This window comes from Canis lupus, chromosome 30 (assembly GCF_003254725.2).
Source record: "Canis lupus dingo isolate Sandy chromosome 30, ASM325472v2, whole genome shotgun sequence".
Lineage (NCBI taxonomy): Eukaryota > Metazoa > Chordata > Mammalia > Carnivora > Canidae > Canis > Canis lupus.
The window spans coordinates 8147698-8168545 of record NC_064272.1 but is presented as its reverse complement, the minus strand read 5'-3'; the positions used below and the strand labels follow the sequence as shown (position 1 = coordinate 8168545).

General features: G+C 49.1%; 1 protein-coding gene across 1 annotated transcript; it reads left to right on the top strand.

Moving 5' to 3' along the window:
- Positions 1 to 4923: 4923 nt before the first annotated feature.
- On the top strand, positions 4924 to 7000 carry RHOV (ras homolog family member V). The gene is made up of 3 exons (XM_025473158.3): positions 4924 to 5226; positions 5428 to 5486; positions 5675 to 7000. The coding sequence occupies exons 1-3, from the start codon at positions 5019 to 5021 to the stop codon at positions 6116 to 6118; spliced, it is 711 nt and encodes a 236-aa protein (XP_025328943.1). The 5' UTR covers positions 4924 to 5018; the 3' UTR covers positions 6119 to 7000.
- The last annotated feature ends 13848 nt before the right edge of the window (positions 7001 to 20848 follow it).

Sequence of the window (20848 nt, the reverse complement as noted above, 5' to 3'; positions counted from 1 at the left end):
GTAGAGAAACCAGTTAAAAACCAATAACTGTGGGGGCATCTGGATGGCTCTGTCGGTTAAGTGTCTGCTTTCTGCTCAGGTCATGATCCCAGCATCCTGGCATTGGAGCCCCACTGAGCTCCCTGCTCAGCGGGGAGTCTGCTTCTCCCTCTGCCTCTCCCCCTGCTCATGGTTCTCCACAAGTACATGCTCTCTCTCTCTCTCTTGCTCTGAAATAAATACATTAAAGAATATTTTTAAAAAACCACCAATTAACTGTGCAGTCTATTTTTTGTATGTGTAGTTGTATCTTGTAAATAAATGTTGTTTTCCCCAGCTTTACTGAGAAACGAAGTGTTAAATAGACAATTCTTTCCCAGAGCTCCTTCTGAGCAACAGACCTGAGTTGGAGGCCTCAGAGCTGAGTATGCATGGAAACTGGAGAAAGTCTGCTCTAGGTGCATTTCTCTCACAAAAAGCCTGCACACTAAACTTGCTAAGTAAACACTACCCCACAACCAGTGTTTTTTTGTTAACGCCCTTTTCAGTAGTAGGAAAATCACAATGGTGGGGTAGGGGTAGATTTGTTTGGTTTGCTCTCGCTGTGGTTTTGCAGTAGGTATCTCAACATATGCAGGATTTTTAAATAAGATAAGGGAACAACAGAAATGCCTAAGAACTTGACCACACCTGAAGACGAATTTGTAAAGTGTCCACCACTTACTGGCTTCTTTAATGTTGGGCAAGTCCCCTTTTGCTCCTCTGGGCCACCAGTATATTGACCCTCTCCCCCAGCCATCTCACTTGGCTTCCTGGAAGACAGGGAAACTAAAGCACTTTTATAAGTCTAAGTCCCACATACTTGTGTCAGACATTCTGGAAATAAAATGTTATTCCTGCCATAATTCAATGTCAGGGCCATGCTTAGTTTTGGGGGTGTTTTCTTTCTTTCTTTTTTTAAATAAACTATTTAGAACAGTTTACATTTACAGAAAAATTGACAGAATAATTTCCATAAACCTCCAACCCAGGTTCCTGTTATGAACATCTTGCACTACCTGGTTATATTTGTCAGAATTAATGAACCAGGGGCACCTGGGTAGTTCAGTGGTTGAGTGTCTGCCTTCGGCTCAGGTCATGATCCTGGGGTCCTGGGATTGAGTCCCACATCAGGCTCCTTGCATGGAGCCTGCTTCTCCCTCTGCCTGTGTCTCTGTGTCTCATAAACAAACAAACAAACAAACAAATATTTTTTAAAAAGAATTAATGAACCAACATGGATACATTATTACTAACTAAATTCATATTTTATTCAGAATCCCTCAGTTTTTCCCTAGTGTCTGTCCTCTTTCAGCTCCAGAATCCCATCCAGCGAACTACATTACATTCTCCTCAGGCTCCTCTTGACTCTTTCCAGTTTTTCAGACTTTCCTTGTTCCCGATGGCCTTGACAGTTTTGAGGAGTACTGGCAGGCAATTAGTAAAATGTCTCTCCAATGGAACTTTTTAAAAAAGATTTTATTTACTTATTCATGAGAGACACACAGAAAGAGAGAGAGAGAGAGAGAGAGAGAGAGAGGCAGAGACACAGGCAGAGGGAGAAGCAGGCTCCACCCAGGGACTGGATCCTGGGTCTCCAGGATCACGCCCTGGGCTGAGGATGGCGCTGAACCGCTGAGCCACCCAGGCTGCCCCAATGGAACTTTTCTGACATTTTTCTCACGATGAGACTTCGGTTCTGGTAGGGAAGACCACAGAGGAAAAATGCCATTCTCATTGCATCATATCAAGGACACATACTATCAGCTTGACTTATGATATTGATCTTCATCTTGATCACCTGGTTGAGGGAGTGTTTGTCAGGAGTCTTTGCTGTGAAGTTACTCTTCCTCTCACCCCCCTACTTTATTCATTGTGTCCTCCTTGAAAGAAAGTCGCTATGTGCAGCCCACACTTAAGGAGTTAGGGGTTATGCTCCTCCACAAGGTTTGAGTATCTACATACATTATTTGGAATTTTGCACAGGAGATCTGCCTATTATTGTCTATAAATTCATGTATTCAATCATTTATATCAGAATAGACTAGTCAATATTTATTTATTTATTAAATATTTTATTTATTTATCATAAGAGACACAGAGAGGGGTGGAGACACAGGCAGAGGGAGAAGCAGGCTCCCCACAGGGGAGCCTGATGTGGGACTCAGTCTCAGGACCTGGGGATCACAACCTGAGCCAAGGCAAGATGCTCAACCACTGAGCTACTCAGGCATTCCTACCTGTGAATATTTATTTCATACTTTGGGTTATAATCCAGTACTCCTTTATTGTGTTGTTCAAATTGTTCCAGATTTGGCCCTTGGAAGCTCTTTCAGTTGGGTCTGTGTCCATTTGATGTACCTCCATCTTCCCTTTGTTTTGTTTAGGACTTCCTCACTTTCTGTACCACAGAATGCTCCAGGCTTATCTTGTGTATTTTCTTCCCCAGTTCTTGGATCAAACATTTCTCTAAGGAGAATGTTAGGGCCAAGTTTTCATCTTAGCAAATGTGTGTCTGGCTGGAAGTTAGGACAGATGATCTGTTGGGTGGGCAGGAAAAAGACTCAATCCACCTTTAGGAGGGGACTTTCCCAGCAGTAGCAGCTACAATTGCAAGTCCTTAGCTGAGAAACAGGTGACTCATCAGCTCCCAGGGTTGTCTCCACCCTCCCCTTCTTGCTGGCAAGACTGTCCCTAAACCAGCTCAGACAGAGGGACCTAGGTCAGAAAGTGTCCCCACCCATGGGGCCAGCTGTGGGCCAAGTCAGGGCTTTTTCCCCATGCCCAGCAGACAACTCCCCCCATTTGTGTATTATTTATATATACCCTCCATACCTGGAGAAAGGATTAAGCAAGATTACCCTCAAATTTACAACTACAATAAAACTATTATTAAAACTTGGGCAAAAAGACATGAGTTCTGTGAAGAAGAGCCTCTCTGTGTGTATATGTGTGTGAAGTAATTTTGTCCCAGACACCTGGTTCCCGAATCACAGATTGCTAGCACCAGAAGGGCTTTCAGGAGCAAACAGGCTTCACCTGTCATTTTATAATGGTAAGATGCATCAAGTAATTTTTCGGGAATCACATAGTTAATGAGCTGAAGAAGTAGGCATACTGGATCTCCTGATATACACAGGTCTTTTCAAATCCTCATTCTTGCCTCCCTTTCCAGGAGATAAAAACAACAACAACAAAAAAAAACTCCAAAAATACCTTTTGGACCTCCTGGAGGATATAATGGCAAGATAACACTTCGGGGCCTCTTTCACTTGCTAGATAAATAAACTTATGTGGATATGTCTGAGGAGTACTGGGGCTATAATTCGGGATTATTAGCATCCCCAGATACGGACGTAGGGAGTGTAGGATGTAGACATTGGGATATAGAAGCAGATATTGAGGAGGATACTACCATTTCCCACACTCAAGATTTTAATGGTTAAATCAGCAACTTTTGGGACACCTGGGTGGCTCAGATGGTTAAGCATCTGCCTTCGACTCAGGTCATGATCTCTGGGTCTTGGGATGGAGCCCTGCATTGGGCTCCTGATTCAACTGGGAGTCTGTTTCTCCCTCTTCCTCTGCTTCTCTCCTGTGCTAATGCTGTCTTGAATGAATAAATTTTAAAAATCTTTTTAAAAAGTCAGCAACTTTCTAGGTGTTGTCCCCAACTTTTGACAAGGAAGAAAGGAAGGGAGGCAGGAAGGAAGGAAGGGGAAAAGGAAGAAACATAAAAACCAGGGATCCTGAGACTTTTTCCAAGAGATTTAGAGATTTGGGTTTATGGATTTTTATACTACCAATTGTTTAATATTCATGGACTCCTCCCCTCCCAACACTATCCCTGCAACAACTCAAGAATGAGGTGTTCTCAATGATCATTGTATAAGCTGAGATGAAAGACTGCCTTAGAATTCAGAGAAAGGATTCTAGGCCTGGTGTCACTTGGTGTGTGGCTGAAATAAAGAGATGAAATTAGCTCTCTTGGTGACCTCACCTTCCTAGAGCTATCTGGGATATCTTGCCTCAGTCTGCAAGCTCTTTTTGGGGCACGGACAGTGGGTGGCCCAAAACGGCATCAGCAAATATGTAACTACTATGTGCTTTTGATGAGGATGATGATGATGAAGATAATATTAGGGACTTTGGGGATTTAGAAAACACTCAAATGGAGAATTGTCCTTGGAGACCCTCTCCAGCTAGATTCTCAAAGTCCCTTAGCAGAGTATAGTGAAGGTGTTTAAGTCCTCCTCCAGGCCTAATCTGGAAGAAGCTCTTCCCCTGGGAGTACAGTAAGTTCCTGATGTGTTCATGTTTGAGTTTATCTCCTGTCTTTTTACAATCTGTTTTGTTTTTTGTTTTTTTCCCTAAGATTTATTTTGAAGTCATCTCTACACCCAATGTGGGGCTTGAACTTCCAAGCCTGAGATCAAGAGTTGAATGCTCTATCAACTGAGCCAGCCAGGTGCTCCCAGGACCTATATATATTTCTTAAAAATCATCCATTAATCAAGAAAATTATTATCCAGACATTCCAGACTTGTGCAAACATCTATCTAGCTTTTTTGTTTTATTTTGAACAAAGGCTTAATTTGAACGTGCTGTTTTATGTGTGCTGCAATTTGCTTCTTCCTCCTAACAATAAATCCTGGATCTCTTTCTCTGCCATGATACCTAGGTCTGCCTCATTCTGGCGATTCTTTGTCCTTCTACCAGTTCTCGTTCTGCCTCTCTTCCTCCCGGACGTTTGTGATTGCCGGGTCTCGTGGGGTGCACTGCGGAGGGCGGCCCTGCAGGAGGCCCGGCAGGAGGCCCGGCGGTGGGCGGCGCCCGGGGCCGCAGGGGACATGCAGATGAGGTGGGCGGGGCCCCCACATATACCCAAGGGAAGCGGCGGGCGGCGCGCCCGGCCGTGACCGACCCAGCCAGAGGCGGCTGCGGCACCTGCTTCCCCGCGCGCCGCGGAGCCTGGTCCCGGGCTGCCCCCGGAGCGGGCCATGCCCCCGCGGGAGCTGAGCGAGGCCGAGTCGTCCCCGCTCCGGGCCCCGACCCCTCCCCCGCGGCGGGGCAGCGCGCCCCCGGAGCTGGGCATCAAGTGCGTGCTGGTGGGCGACGGCGCCGTGGGCAAGAGCAGCCTCATCGTCAGCTACACCTGCAATGGGTACCCCGCACGCTACCGGCCCACAGCGCTGGACACCTTCTCCGGTACGTTCAGCGGCCCCGGCGGCCGCGTGGCTGCGGGTGGCGTTGTGCACCGGCGGGCGGGGGCCGGCGCGGGGGCGGGAGGGCAAGGGAGCCTCCCGAGTGGGAGGCGGGAGCGGCCCCCGAGGTGGCGCTGGTGAGGTCTGGTGGGGCAGAGGATGCGCTTCCTAACTCGCTACCCCCCGCCCCGCCCTGACCCTGTAGTGCAAGTCCTGGTGGATGGAGCGCCGGTGCGCATTGAGCTCTGGGACACAGCGGGACAGGTGAGAAGCTGGGAGCAGCCTCTAATGGTCTGGGAGAAGGTGGGCTGGAGGCTGGGAGGACCCTAGATGGATAAGGAATGAAGAAGGTCTTGAGCCCTTTGGAGTCTCAGGCCTGCAACCCCAGGTCACAGATTCCCATTACCTGTGGCAAGGAATACCCTACTAATGATCAGGCCTTCCCATCCTAGGAGGATTTCGACCGCCTTCGCTCCCTCTGCTACCCGGATACCGATGTCTTCCTGGCCTGCTTTAGCGTGGTGCAGCCCAGCTCTTTCCAGAACATCACAGAGAAATGGCTGCCCGAGATCCGCACTCACAACCCCCAGGCACCCGTGCTACTGGTGGGTACCCAGGCTGACCTGAGGGACGATGTCAATGTACTGATTCAGCTGGACCAGGGGGGCCGGGAGGGCCCGGTGCCTCAACCCCAGGCGCAGGGTCTAGCCGAGAAAATCCGGGCCTCCTGCTACCTCGAGTGCTCTGCCTTGACTCAGAAGAACCTGAAAGAGGTGTTTGACTCGGCTATTCTTAGTGCCATTGAGCACAAAGCCCGGCTGGAGAAGAAACTGAACGCCAAAGGTGTGCGAACTCTCTCCCGCTGCCGTTGGAAGAAGTTCTTTTGCTTTGTTTGAACAGCCGTGGCAGCTAGGGAGTGGTAGGCCTAAGACCACAGACTTCTGGAAACTGGGGTACCTCCCGGGATCTTTGAGGGGGATACTGGCAGGACCAGACCACTCCAGGGGACCCAGTTCCATCTGAACGCTGTGAGGACACAGGCCTCTAACTGCCCACTCTAATAGGTGAGGGTGGGGCCAGGCTCTGATTTGGATTTCCGTGGTCAAGGCTCACAGAGAAATCCCAGCACTTTGATTCTCATGGGGGTGGTCCTAACAGTGTCGGCCACCTCCAAACAGTTTGGGATCCAATTCCCAATTTCTTATCATGAGCCCTCAGGTCGGCCCTGGCTGAATTAGGACCCCTAATTCAAGGGGTCCCCACCTTGGTGCAGGGTGGGGAGGAAGGGCCTGGCAAAAAGCCAGGCATTTTGGAGGGCAGGAGGGGGTCCAGTCCTGATTTGGAGAAAAGTGTGGGATGGACAGGGTGAGACAGAGGTCAAGGAGAAACAGAGGGAGCAGAAAGTAAGGCCTTGGAGGCAGGCTGGTGAGGAGGCAGGACAGAGGGCTAGGTTTGGAAGGAAGAGCAAGGAGAGCAGAAAAGTGGGGCAGCTGAGGAGCAAGGCCGACACCTGGGCTGCCCTCTGCCCCCAGGGCCTGGGAGGGCGGGGCCGGTCCCTGGGAAGAACTGGGACTCAGGGCTCTCTAGGCACTGCCCAAACTGGCTGGGCCAGGAGCTGGGCAGGAAGTGAGAGGCAAGGCCCAGCAAGAGGAAGGGGGGGGAAGAGCAGCGACCTAGGGCCTGGATGAAGAAGGGGCTGGGGTCACCTCTTTCTCCAAGGCCACGGCCTAAAAGATAGAGCAGTACAGAGTCTACAAATAAAGCCTTAAGTTACTGAAGCTGCTGTCTCTGTGTCAGTTCCTGGAGCTGTCTGCCCCTTGCCCCCTCAGAGCCCTCCTCAAGGCCCAGCAGCCAGGAGAGAGATGGGTTGTCCACCAAAGAACTGAGGCCAGACCGAGAGGTGGGGGCTGGACCTGATGAAACAGTGTGATGGGAACTGGACTGGGGGGGGGGGGGGGCGGGCAGCAGGTCTGGGGCTTAGCTGGTTCCCAGGAGAGCTAGCGTGGGAAGAAGCCTAGGAACGGGTTTCCCCAGGTGTCAGCGCCAGAGCTACTTTCCCATGACCTCACCAGGCGGGTGTTGCCCCTCCCCTTTGCCCCTCCTTTCTAGAGCACCTCGTTCTCTTGGTGCTGGGGCTCTGTGGCAATGCTGGGCCCTCTAAACCTTCCTGCTCTGATCCTTCCAACTGTCCACAGGATCTTGGGGGTGGGGTGGTGGGGGCACCTGTTTCAGAGCCCAAGCATGAAGGGACTCCATATAGCCTAAACCTCAACTACTGGCCAGACTCCTGGGTCAATTTGATTGGACCTGGTCTTCAGTCTTGGCACTCGAAGTCCACATAAGGACCTATCGAAGGTCAAGGTGCCCGTTGTCAATAATTTAAATAGAAGTTTGGTCCCAGACAGAGGGAGAAGCAGGCTTCTCCGGAAGCCCAATGAGGGACTCCATCCCAGGATCCTGGGATCATGCCCTGAGCCAAAGGCAGATGCTCAGCCACTGAGCCACCCAGGTATCCCCACTTTATTTTACCCATAAGGAAAGTGAGATGCTATTACCAAGTAGCTGTAAGAGCGCTTTGTGAACTCTAAAGTTCTGTACATGGGTAAGTGTTATTCTTGTGGAGAGGAAATTCTAAGGCACACCTGGGACACCTGCTAGGTAACTGCTGGGCCAGGTGAGCGTGAGCTGTGTCCCAGCCCAGCTGCATCTGCAGGAAGTAACAGCTGCCTGAGTATGAGACAGAGCAGGGCTGAGGGACAGAAACCCTAGCCAAGTGAAACCTGAGATAATCCCCGAATTCAGTTTTAGCCAAGACTGTCCAGCTCATGTCCCACCAGGGCCCATCCCACAGAGCCCAGCCATCTCCTCTCCCTTTGTGCCCCTGCTCCTCAGGTGGACAGCATTGCAGCCAGGTCCTGAGGGGTCTCACAGCCCAGCTCCACGGTCTCTGTTACTTCAACCCAGCACAACACACTCCCCACCACCCTCACCCCTACCCCACCCCGGGACAGAGAACTGGGTTCGAGTTCGGGCTCTGACATCAACCATGACCTTAGGCAGATCATTTCCTTTCTGCATGCCTCAGTTTGCTCATTTGCAAAATAAAAGACTCAGAATTCTGGATTAGAGGTTGTCAAACTGCTTTAAGGTGGCTTAGAGGTGCCATGAGTAGGGAGAGGATGTCTAAAGGCCATCTGTGAGGCTCCCCACTGCAAGCTTCTGCTCTGATTCTCTGTGATGGTATCAGCACATGCATGTCACTCTCCTCTTCTGCTGGGTCACTAAGCCTGGTCAGCACCTCTGTCAGCCTTGCCCTCCTCATCCCTGCCACTACTGCCCTCCAACCAGGTGCCTTCCCTCTGGCACCTTTCCAACTCAGGACCGTCACCAGCTCTTGTGCCCTGTGATAAATTCCCAGGCCCTCTTTTCAACATTCAAGGCTTTCTCAAATCCAACACCAACCTGGACCAGGTCAGCTGGTTCCAATGATCCCACTCCCTGATCCCCAGTTATTTTTTTACTTCTGATTTCTATGTCTTTGCTTTTGCCAAACTGTCTGGCTTGCAGAGTGCCCCCCACCAAGCCCTGTTTCTCTTCTAACCATCTTTTAATATCCCCCTTTCCAGGAAGTGTCTCTTACTTGTATTAGTGTCCACACAGCTCTCTTGGCACTTCGAGGGCACTCTGAATTTGGTCACTTACACAGATTGCATCTCTCCAGCAAAATAGTCCTCTTCAAGCCTCTGTGCTCCCACAGGGTCTTGGGCTCAGGTAATGTTAGCTGTTGGCCCTTAAATGCTTAAGATACAAAGCCAACCAGTGAGCCATGGAGGAAACTCTGAAGATCAGGTTCAGCTCCAGGTATGTATCACTGAAGCCTGGAGATGGGCATAAGAGCAATGGGTTGCTGGAAAGGCCCTTGGAAAGGCAGAGACCAAGCCTATGTGGGACAGGTGGGATTTACCTCTGGTTCCAAACCCACTGACTTGTTCTGCTTCTGTTTCTCTCTATAATATCTGTTTTATCTTTTTCCTTCCCCCCCCTCCATTCTCGGATCTAAATTTAAAAGACTATTGATTATATTAATCAGATCAAATTATATGTTTCTTACATCTACATTCTTTTTTTCTTTTAAGATTTTTTTTTATTCACGAGAGTCACAGGCAGAGACATAGACAGAGGGAAAAGCAGGCTCCCTATGGGAAGCCTGATATGGGACTCGATCTCGGGACCCTGGGATCTCAACCTGAGCCAAAGGCAGATAAATGTTCAACCACTGAGCCACCCAGGTGCCCCTTACATGTACATTCTTATATGGCCTTATGAATATAAGTTGTTTTTAATGTCTGTGTAACAAACTTTTAGCTGATATTTTAAATGTTTTATTTTCCCCATAATAAATAGTCATAGAAAAATTAGAAAATCCAAAGAACTTTAAATTTTGTAATAGTCTTAAACTACTTAAATTTAGTAATAGTCTTAACGCCCAAAGATAATCAGTAGTAACATTTTGATGTATTTCCTTCCAGCCTGTTCTATGCATATTTTGGAAGTTTTTTTGTGTGATCATGCTGTATATACAATTTTCTATTTTGGGTTTTTTTTCATTTAAAATTTTAACAGGGGCACCTGCCTGGCTTAGTTGATCTTGGAGTTGTGAGTTTGAGCCATATGTAGAGTATAGCAAACACTTAAAAAAAAGTTTTTAAGGGGTGCCTGGGTGACTCAGTTGGTTAAGTGACCGACTCTTTTTCTTTTTTTTAAAGATTTTATTTATTTATTCATGAGAGACACAGAGAGAGAGAGAGGGGCAGAGACACAGGCAGAGGGAGAAGCAGGCTCCACGCAGGGAGTCTTACGTGGGACTCAGTCCCGGGTCTCCAGGATCACACCCCGGGCTGAAGGTGGCGCTAAACCTCTGAGCCACCCAGGCTGCCCAGTAGTATTTTTTTAATAAAGATTATTAATTTGGAGAGAATGTGTGTGTGTGAGTGAGAGAAGGGGCAGAACAAGAGAGAGAATCTCAGGCAGACTCCACATCCAGTGCAGAGCCAGACGCGGGGCTCAATCCTACTACTCTAAGATCATGACTTGAGCCAAAATCAAGAGTTGGTTGCTCAACCAACTGAGCCACCCAGGCACCCCTATTATTACTTTTTATGTAGGCTTCATGCTTGATGTGGACCTGGAACTCATGACCCTGAGACCAAGAGTTGCATGCTCCACTAACTGAGCCAGCAAGGTGCCCTGATAAATTAAATTTTAAGAGTTTTTCATGTTATTGTAAACTCTGACCAGAGGCTGTAACCATATGTGTATATTTGCTTACTATTTCACCCTGACCGTAATTTCTTCAACTAGATCCTGATTTGGAAGCATTTAGGTTGTTTTCCTTTAACTTCTTTTTCTATTGTCAATGAGACTACGTCAGCATTTGATTATTTTTTCCACCATGGGTTGGTGACCATCTACAGAAAAAAAGTTCTTCATCTTTGGTTTGGAGCCTGGACCCCATATAATCTCAAGTGGCTCTTAGGAGAAAGCTTGGGTTTCTGTGTATGTATGACTCGGGGGGGTGGGGGTGGGGGTGGGGGTAGGGGTGCTTTCTGTTGGAGCATGACTAGCAGATTGTGGGTGTTCAATAAATACTAAATGATGACAAGGTGTATGTACATCGTCCATTTGTGTTCACACATATTTCACTGTGTCCCTGTTTTTGCTCTTGCATTTGTATTTAAAATGGTTATTGTCTTTGTGCAAAACTCTGAATAATTCCATATATGTATCTATGTCTATCAATGTGGGTGTCTGTCTTTATGCAAGATATGCACAGCTCTGTATGTGTATGTCTTCGCACCCACATGATGTCTGCCCTTAGGAGTGTGTGCATGTGTGTGTTTTAAGATTTTATTTATTTATTTATTTATTTATTTATTTATTTATTTATTTATTTATTTATTTATGAGAGACACAGATTGAGAGGCAGAGGGAGAAGGCAGGCTTCCTGCAGGGAGCCTGATGCGGGACTTGATCCCAGGACCCTGGGATCATGACCTGAGCCAAAGCAGACACTCAACCACTGAGCCACCCGAGCGTCCCAGGACTGTATATCATACACAAATCTATGTGTGTGTGTGGGTGTGTGTGTTGGTCTCTGGGCCCATGTGTGCACATCTAGGTTGGGCCCAGTTTCTTGGGGGCCGTGTGTCTCCGTATTTGCGTGTGCCTAGGCTCCACTCTGTGTGGATCTGTGAGGGGGTCCCTCTTCGGGTGCATCCTTGTGCAGGGCCCTGGCGAGTGTGTGAGTGTGTGCACCCCTGAAGCAGCTGGGAGCGGAGGGTGCCCAGGGCAGGGGTGACGCACCCTCGCTGAGCTCCCCCGTTCTCTTGGGAACCAGCTTGGGAGAGTGAGATGGAAAGCAGACTGCGTCAGGAGCACCAGCCCCTTTTGCAACCAGCCCAGGCCCCAGGCGGTTGGTAACCGCGGCTCTCACAGGTCAGACCTGCCCACTGTACTTGGCTGCCAGGAAACCGGGCTCCCAGCAGGCCTGCTCTGTCAGCGCCCTCCTTGGGTCCGGGCCAGATCGGCCACGGTGAACAGAACTCAAGTCAGCCGAGGGGCCACATGAGTCACCCTGTGGCAACAGCAGGGAGTGACTTCCTGGGCAGCGCTGGCTGGCCCGGGGAATCACGGCTCTCTGTCCCTGATTGCAGCCATGCTGAGGCAGCCTTACCTCCTCCACTATCACCTTTCATTCTTACAACTGAACTTCTCATAAGTGCCAATTTTCAGCTGAAGAGACTGAAGCACAGAGCCCCCTGACCAAGGTGAAGGCCGAGCTGAGCCTTGAATCTGGATTTCCTGACCCTGGGTCCAGGCCTCTTCCTAGTGAGTCACCAGGGCTCTGGGTTTCTATCCCCCTACCCCTGGAAATGATTCTCTTAGAGGGCAGGGCCAGGAGTCATGGTTTTGGAATAGATTCGCTTGTCCTAGGCTGGGGAGTGGGGCAGAGGGAGACAGGGCCAGAGGTGGGGTGTTGGGAGAGACGTTAGCACTGAACCAGGCCTGCCCTCCTCGTGGAACATTTTAAGGGCTTTCTTTTTTTTTTTTTTTTTTTTTAATTTTTATTTATTTATGATAGTCACACAGAGAGAGAGAGAGGCAGAGACACAGGCAGAGGGAGAAGCAGGCTCCATGCACTGGGAGCCCGACATGGGATTCAATCCCGGGTCTCCAGGATCGCGCCCTGGGCCAAAGGCAGGCGCTAAACTGCTGTGCTACCCAGGGATCCCTTTAAGGGCTTTCTTAAAAAGCCCAGAGGAAGAACAGAGGATTTGTCCCATAACTGGGATGGCCATGACATTCATTGTCAGATTCAGGATATTTTTGAGATTGAATGGGAGCTCTATTAATAGGCTGTCCTTATGGCCACCCTACTTGTAACCCCTTTGGAAGGCAGAGCCAGTCATTGGAGTTAACAAGGAAGCCTCCTTGACTCTCACCTGCACCAATCCACTTCTCTCCTAGGTGTCCAGGTGATTCTCTGGCCCCTCAGCAGTGAGGGGCATCAGTGAAGACTTTGGGCCCAGCAGGGGCATAGAGGCCCCTTGAAACTGGCAGAAAATCAGCCAGAACAGACCGTGCCCTGAGACACCTGACCCATGATGGCTTCCTTCCTCAGACCTGTGACCATGGTCTGCTGCCTCTGCCCATCTGCTCCCCCTCTCCAGTACCCTGTACTAGTTGGGGAGCAAGCAGAGCCTGCCCCCAGAGGTCTCCCTCTGGGGATAGTGAGATCACGGTCCTGGTGAGACAGGGGACCCTTGATTCCTGGGGCACCACCCCACCGCTGCCCAATGGGCCATGTGCTCTGCTGACCACCCCATCTCCCATGGGGCCTCCTGTTTAAGCTCCGTCCCTGACTTGCTGGGCGACTTTGGGCAAATTACTGCCTTCCTCCTTGTCTGAGTTTCTCTCCCTTGTGAAGTGGGGCTAATACTTTCTGCCCCTCCCTGGCTCCCAGGAGACCTGCAGGGATAAGCAAGATAATAGTGGGGAGCTGATTTGGAGGAAGCTATTGAGAGCCAAGTAAGTGGTATCAGTGCTGGCCCATGTTTACATGGGTGTAGACCTTGGGTTCCCAGCATCCTGGGGCTTGGGGCCAGCCCTGAGAGCTTCTTGGCCTGGCTCCTGGCTCCTTTGTCCCACTTCCAGAGAAAGGACAAAAACCAAAGCCAGGAGTCTGATTGTCTGGAGAAGATGATGCCAGAGCAGTACGTTCGGAGCTCAGGAATACTGGCTTTGCTCTGTCCCCAACCACTGGCTGTGTGACCTTGGGCCAGTCACTGCCCCTCTCTGGGCCTCAACAACTTGACTCTGGCAGCCTCCCTCAGCTCTGTACTCAAGGATCCCTAGTCTATACTCAGAGGCTGACATCATGGCTTGGGAGATACAAAGGACTTTGTCATCTAGTCCTTTCCTTTCCTTAGACTATGATGGGCCCCTTTTTGAGGGCCACAGACTAACCCTGCTCAATCTGATCAACCCAAGTCCTAAACTGGTTGCAAAGGGATCATTCGGGAGAAGGGAAGGGGGTGAGAGAAAAATCCGGGGGGAAGACCACCCCAAGTGAGTTATGGGTCAGCAGTGTAGTCTCTCGTACTCTGTCAGTGTTTCTTTCACCTTGTACCTTCAGCCTCTCCCTGCACGCTTAAAACCTGGCCCAGGCCTCACTTCCTCCCACAGCTGTCCATGGAAAAGGGTGCTGGCTCTTGTCCCCTTCCCCACAACACCTGCGACTGCCCCTGCCTCCACCTGCCGCCCTTCCTCACGTCTCTGCCTGGCTCCTCTCCTCAGCTGGCTCCTTCCTGACCCTGACCCTGGCAGGCCTGGACACTCTTCACCTTTGACCCGCTCTCTTCCTGGCCTCCCGCCTCCCCTCCAGCCATCCCTCCACCCACTCCTCCTCGGGATCCTCTCCCTCCAAGCAGAGGCTCTGTCTCGGCGTTCAGAGCAGCGCTTCCCTCTCCCAGCCACCTCCTGCCTCTGCATTCCCCCTCCCCCCCTGCTCCCAAACCCGGGCTCTCGGCCCTCCCCACCAGGCCCAGACCCTCACACCAGAGGAGGGCCTCGCCAGGACCCTGCGGAGCTGACTGTGTGGCCCAAAGGCAACAGAATTCCTCTGTTTTTGCCTCCTTCCTGGTCTTTCTCGGTGTTCTTTCGTGCTCTTTTTTTTTTTTTTTTGGTCTCCATACTACTTTATACTCACGTTATTTCATACTTTATAGACCTTTTTAAGCTGCCTTTAAATCCTTCCTCCGGAAGGCAAGGCATAAGCAAACAAAAACTAAGTAAGCAATCATAAAATCAATAAAAGCAGTCTCCTTCTGGTACCTGGGAGCCCCTCATCTCCTCTTTGGTTCTCTCAAAGCTGCCCCTCTCCCCCGGCCCCGTGTCCGCTGGTGGCTCTGTCGCCCATCCAGGCTCCCAGGACAGAAAACCTGTAGGCTCCACTGACTCCCTGCGTACTCTGGCTACCTCTCTTCCGCAGATCTCAGAAGCTCTCTCTTCTTTTTACCCTCCCCACTGTCTCCATTCCATCCCATCAGAGAGCTGCATGGTCTGACCGCTTCTTTCTTTCTTCTTTCTTTCTTTCTTTCTTTCTTTCTTTCTTTCTTCTTTCTTTCTTTCTTCCTTCCTTCCTTCCTTCCTTCCTTCTTCCTTCCTATTTCTTTCTTTCTTTCTTTCTTTCTTTCTTTCTTTCTTTCTTTCTCTTTCTTTCTTTCTTTCTTTCTTCTTATTTCTTTCTTTCTTTCTTCTTTCTTTTCTTCTTTTTTGACGGTGTTTTGTTTCTTACTGAATAGATCTGAATACTTTTTCAAAAGAATAATTTTTTCTTATTACAAAAGCAATAGACAGGGATCCCTGGGTTGCCTCAGTGGTTTAGCGCCTGACCAGCACAGGGCATGGTCCTGGGGTCTCCGGATCGAGTCTCCCATCAGGCTCCCTGCGTGGAACCTGCTTCTCCCTCTGCCTGTGTCTTTGCCCCTCTTTGTCTCTAATGAATAAATAAACAAAATCTTTTTTTTTTTTTTTAAAAAGCAATATTTATTATAGAAAATTTAGAAAATGCAGGCTGACAAAAAAAGGAGAAAAAAAAGACCACCTGTAGGGCAGCTTGGGTGGCTCAGTGGTTTAGTACTGCCTTTGGCCCAAGGTGGTCCTGGGGATCCGGGATCGAGTCCCACATCCAGCTTCCTATGTGGAGCCTGGTTCTCCATCTGCCTGTGTCTCTCATGAATGAATAAATAAAATTAAAAAAAAAAAAAAAGGAAAGAAAACCACCTGTAATGTTATCAATGAGAGGGAACATTTGGGTAAATGTGTTTTTCCAGTTTTGTTTCGTTGTTCTAAACATATAACTTTTTCTTTTTTTTAAACCTTGCAACAAGGAGCCTCTCGATTTCTTTCTCAGTTCATTTTCTTGGTCATTCCGGTTCCAGGTTCCACTGATATAACCCCAGGAGCCACAGTAGTCATGGGTTAGAGAACATAGTCATTCTGAGGGAGACTGTGGGAGAGTTTGGGCCACCCTTCCTCCACCTCCTCCCCTCATGCTCCCCACTCCCACCCCACCCCACCTGGACTTCTGGGTTTGGGGTTATCAGATAGTGCTATTGATAACAACTCCTCCCAAGGGGAGCTGAAAAGTGTCTTCCCAGGTTGTAGCCTAGTGGTTGGGTGGGGAAGGGAGTGGTCTTATGCAATAGGGCAAACCACTCCTTCTTCAGGGCTGTTTGTTTAAGTGGGCAGGGATGAGTTTGGGAGAAACAACCCAGTTTTGTCAGTGTTTAGTTGAACTGTTGGGACCAAAGCATTTTAGAGAAAACGCCCCAATATGGGAAGACAGGTTGCCTTATAAGGGATAAGACGATGGGGGTCCCAAAGTTGAATGGCTGGGGTGGCAGGCTGGGTGGAGGCTATGGATGTGTTAGTGCCTGCACAGCTCAAGAGGACCCAAACTCAGGGCCTAGATCGCTGCAGGAATGTGGGCCCCAGATGGCTGGTCTCCCAGGTTTTTACAAAAAGCTAGAAAAGTAGATTTTTTAGATATGAATTTTCCCGGGGGTGCTGGGGTGGCTCAGTGGTTGAGCATCTGCCTTTGGCCCAGGGTGTGATCCTGGAGTCCTGGGATCGAGTCCTACATCGGGCTCCCTGCGTGGAGCCTGCTTCTCCCTCTGCCTGTGTCTCTGCCTCTCTCTGTGTGTCTCTCATGAATAAATAAATAAAATCTTAAAAAAAAAAAGAAATGAATTTTCCAGACTCTTTAAGTGTTAGTAACTATTTTTTTCTTTTTTTAAAAAAAAAGAAATGAATTTTCCAGACTCTTTAAGTATTAGTAACTAATTTTTTTCTTTTTTTATTAAAAAAAAAAGAACTGAATTTTCCAGACTCTTTGTTAGTAACTATTTTTTTTCTTTTTTTTAATTAAGATTTTATTTATTTATTCATGAGAGACACACAGAGAGAGGCAGAGACACAGGCAGAGGGAGAAGCAGGCTCCACGCAGGGAGCCCGATGTAGGACTCGATCCCAGGACTCCAGGATCACACCCTGGGCCAAAGGCAGATGCTCAACCGCTGGGCCACCCAGGGATCCCCTAAGTGTTAGTAACTAATTAAAGAAATTAAACCATGGTTTGTGTCAAAGCATGGTTGGCTGCCAGTGTGCAACTTTTTGACAAGCCTTCACTGCACATCTACTAGGTACATCACACAGGGTACTCTAATTTACTTTGTGTGGTTTTCTCCCTCTTTCACTCTCCTGTGGTAAGCCCTCTAGTGATAGGGCCTCTAAACCTAACCCGTCCTTAAGGCTGAGTTGTTGTTTTTTTTTTTAGGAAGTATTTTAGTTCGTAATTTTATTTTATTTTATTTGAGGGAGGGGCAGAGGGGCAGAGGGAGAGGGAGAGGGAGAGAATCTTAAGCAGGCTCCATGCCAGCATGGATCCCCACTTGGGACTTGATATCTTGCAACCCTGAGATGGAAACCTGAGTGGAAATCTATTTCCAGCCTCTTAGCCTACTGAGATGTCCAAGCACCCCTTAAAGGTGAATTTGAATCACTCCTTCCCCTGCCCAAATCTGTCTTCCCCAGCATTGCCTCTACCCACCAGGCTTTTCTTCTCAGGGCTTGAGTCAAACTGAGCAGCTTGTTGCACCCCAATCAGAACAAGACCCATGATCACTGCTGCTTGGCTTTTTCTCATTATGATTTTGTTGTGCCTGGAACACCCACACCCACCTGCTCATCTCTTTTTAGACCTCCTCCACAAAACCATTTTTCAACCTTTGTCTTAATTTCCATGGCTCGACCAGCCTCTGCTTTGTTCAACCACCATTTGTTAGACTCCTTGTATCCACAGGTAGGGCCTGACATGGGGGATACTGAGGGAAATAAGACTCCAGGGATGCCTGGGTGGCTCAGTGGTTGAGTGTCTGCCTTCAGGCTCAGAGAGTGATCCTGGGGTTCTGGGATCAAGTGCCTCATCAGGCTCCCTGCAGGGAGCCTGCTTCTGCCTCTACCTGTGTCTCTGCCTCTCTCTGTGTGTCTCTGGATGAATAAATAAATAAAATCTGAAAGGAATGGGGATCCCTTGGTGGCTCAGAGGTTTGGCACCTGCCTTCGGCCCAGGGCGTAATCCTGGAGTCCGGGAATCGGGTCCCATATTGGACTCTCTGCATGGAGCCTGCTTCTCCCTCTGCCTGTGTCTCTGCCTCTCTCTCTGTCTGTCATGAATAAACAATATCTTTAATAAAATAAAATAAAATACTTGAAAGAAACGAAGAAAGAAAAGAAGAAAGAAAGAAAGAAAAGAAAGAAAGAAAGAAGAAGAGAGAGAGAGAGAGAAAGAAGGAAGGAGGAGGAAGGAGAAAGAAGAAGAAAGAAGAAAACGAAAGACGAACGAACAACAGACAGCCAGAAGTAACCAAGCCAGCCACGAAACCTAACGCACGACCCCCCGCCAGACCCGACCGCCCCAGGCACGCCCGCGCACCCTCAGCCCCAGCCCGACCGCCAGCCAGCCACGAAACCGACCGAAAGAAAGAAAAGAAAGAGACAGACCAGCCTCCACCCCTGGGGCACCTGACTGCCTCAGTCAGAGGAGCATGTGACTCTTGATCTCGGGATTGTGGACTTGAGTCCCATATTGAGTGTAGAGGTTACTTAAATGAACTTAAGAAGGAAAAAAAAAAAGACCCCAGCCCCAGTCCTGCCCAAGGAGCCTCCTCCCTTTGAGTGCAGAAATATGTACTACCATGGGCCACGTGCGGGCCCCAGAGCTGTACACAGCATGGGAGAATGGAGAGGGCATCAATGGGCTTTGGCTGGAGAAACAGTGAAGGCTTTTTGAGCTTCATCACAGGGTTAAGCAGAGGCTTACCAGGGCAAAGAGGCATTTGAGGAGAGGCAACAGCCTGTGCAAAGGAATGGAGGTGTGAAAGTTCTGAGACAGGGAGTTACTTGGGTGGGGATGGAAAAGAGGGTGGCTGGGAAGGTGATAGAAACAAGCGGTTTGGGAACCAAACTGTTTTCTTACGGTATTTGCATTCCTTTTGCCTGCACTCCACAGTGTAGTTTCCAGAAGAGCGGGGGCTGCATCTCAGCCATCATTGCTCCACACTCGCTACCTGTCTGGGACTGTGCACCTTTGCTCAAACCCCTGCAGTGAAAACACTGCGCCTGGTAGTGGTGGGAGCGCCCCCTAGCGGCCCCTGTGCGATCCTTCCTCCCGTCGTCCTAGTTGACCTGCTGAGCCCTTCCTGCATCCCTGATTTCACTGGGAATGGCACTTTGCCTGGCATCGTCTCACTTCATCTCCACCCCTCCCTAGGAGGAGGATGTTCCTTTCTGGCCAACAAACACTTATTAAGCATTTATTTTGTGTTGATCACTGTTGTAGGCATTGGGATACAGAATTTCTTGAGTCATCACCTCAGCCTTGGAAGCGCTTCAGAGATCTAAGGGATAAGGGGGTTTGTCCCCCCATTTTGAGCCTTGAAGGACAGATGAATGGCTGGCATGGTATAGAAAGTCGAAATTCAATGCCCCATGGAACAGGAGCGGCCAAAGCAGAGTGACAAGCCCTGCCCCTGCCATCTATCCACTACCATTTACTAAGGTCATGGAGGGGATATGGGGTGATGGAGATCCAGAGACGACTAAGATACCACCTGTTGTCTCCAGAGTTTACAACCCAGAGGAAAGACAGGTAAGTAAACAGGAAGGAGAAGGGGGCACTCGCTGCTCATTGTTCTACTAGCAGACACCAGGGTGTGTCTCCCACGTGAGTGTGCGTGGGAGCATTTGTGAAACAATTAGGCTGAAAGACGAGAAAGGAGGATGTGGTCCAGGCTGAGTGCAACACATACAAAAACACATAAGTGAGAGTTAGCCATCAAAAGGAGGCCCAGAAAGGTTCTACTCCCCAACCCCCAAGATTTATTTGTCAGAGACTAAGAGTGAGAGAGCACAAGCAAGGTGAGGGGCAGAGGGAGGAGCCCGATGTGGGGCTCGATCCTAGGACTCTAAGATCATGCACGACCTGAGCCAAAGGCAGATAGATGCCCAGCTAAACTACTCAGGCACCCCAAGGTTCTGCTTCTTGACCAGGGTGCTCATCTCCTGGGTGTGTAGTTACAGAAATTCATTGAATTGTACTCTTATAGGAGTCAAATATGTACCTTTACCTTCAGTCATTTGTAGCTCCCAACCTCACATCTTCATTTTTTTCTTAAGATTTATTTATTTGAGAGAGAATCCATGAGCAGGAGGGGCAGGGGAGAAAAGAGAGAAAACCAACCAGACTGCGCCAAGCACAGAGCCTGATGCAGGGCTCGATCCCATGACCGTGAGATCATGACCAGAGTGGAAAGCAAGAGTTGGACGCCCAACTGACTGCCACCCAGGTGCCCCTCCATGTTATTTTTCTCTATAGCGATCATCACAATCTAAAAGTATCTTTGGTAAGACTAGGAGTCATGTTGGGATTTGAATATGGTCTTCCAGTACCAGTCTAGGACCCTGGGAGTCAGCTTTGCTGAGTCAGCTTCCTGGATTTGGGGGATAATATACTTTTATCACTGGGCTGTGTGCCAAGGCAATCACTCAAGATACATAAAGCACGTACACACTGTTTCCAGTGTGCGTATCTTGACAATATCAGACTGGCTGTGTGTGGCACATGGAAGCTCAAAATATAATTTGTTGAAGAAATGCATTAAAGGATGGCACGCCTTTTTTTTTTTTTTAATTTTATGTATTTATTCATGAGACACAGAGAGAGGCAGAGACACAGGCAGAGAGAGAGAAGCAGGCTCCATGCAGGGAGCCCGATGTGGGACTCGATCCTGAAACTCCAGGATCACGCCCTGAGCTGAAGGCAGACGCTTAACTGCTATGCCACCTAGGCATCCACCTTTTTTTTTGACACCAAACAAAAAGTGGCAGAAATGAATGGAGGGGTGTGGGTTAGAATACCTCAACTAAAGGCTCGTAGGCCTTAATTCAGAGCCTGGGGAGCAACTACACTCCTGTGAAGAAGCCAAAGCTTCTGTGGGTGGGCA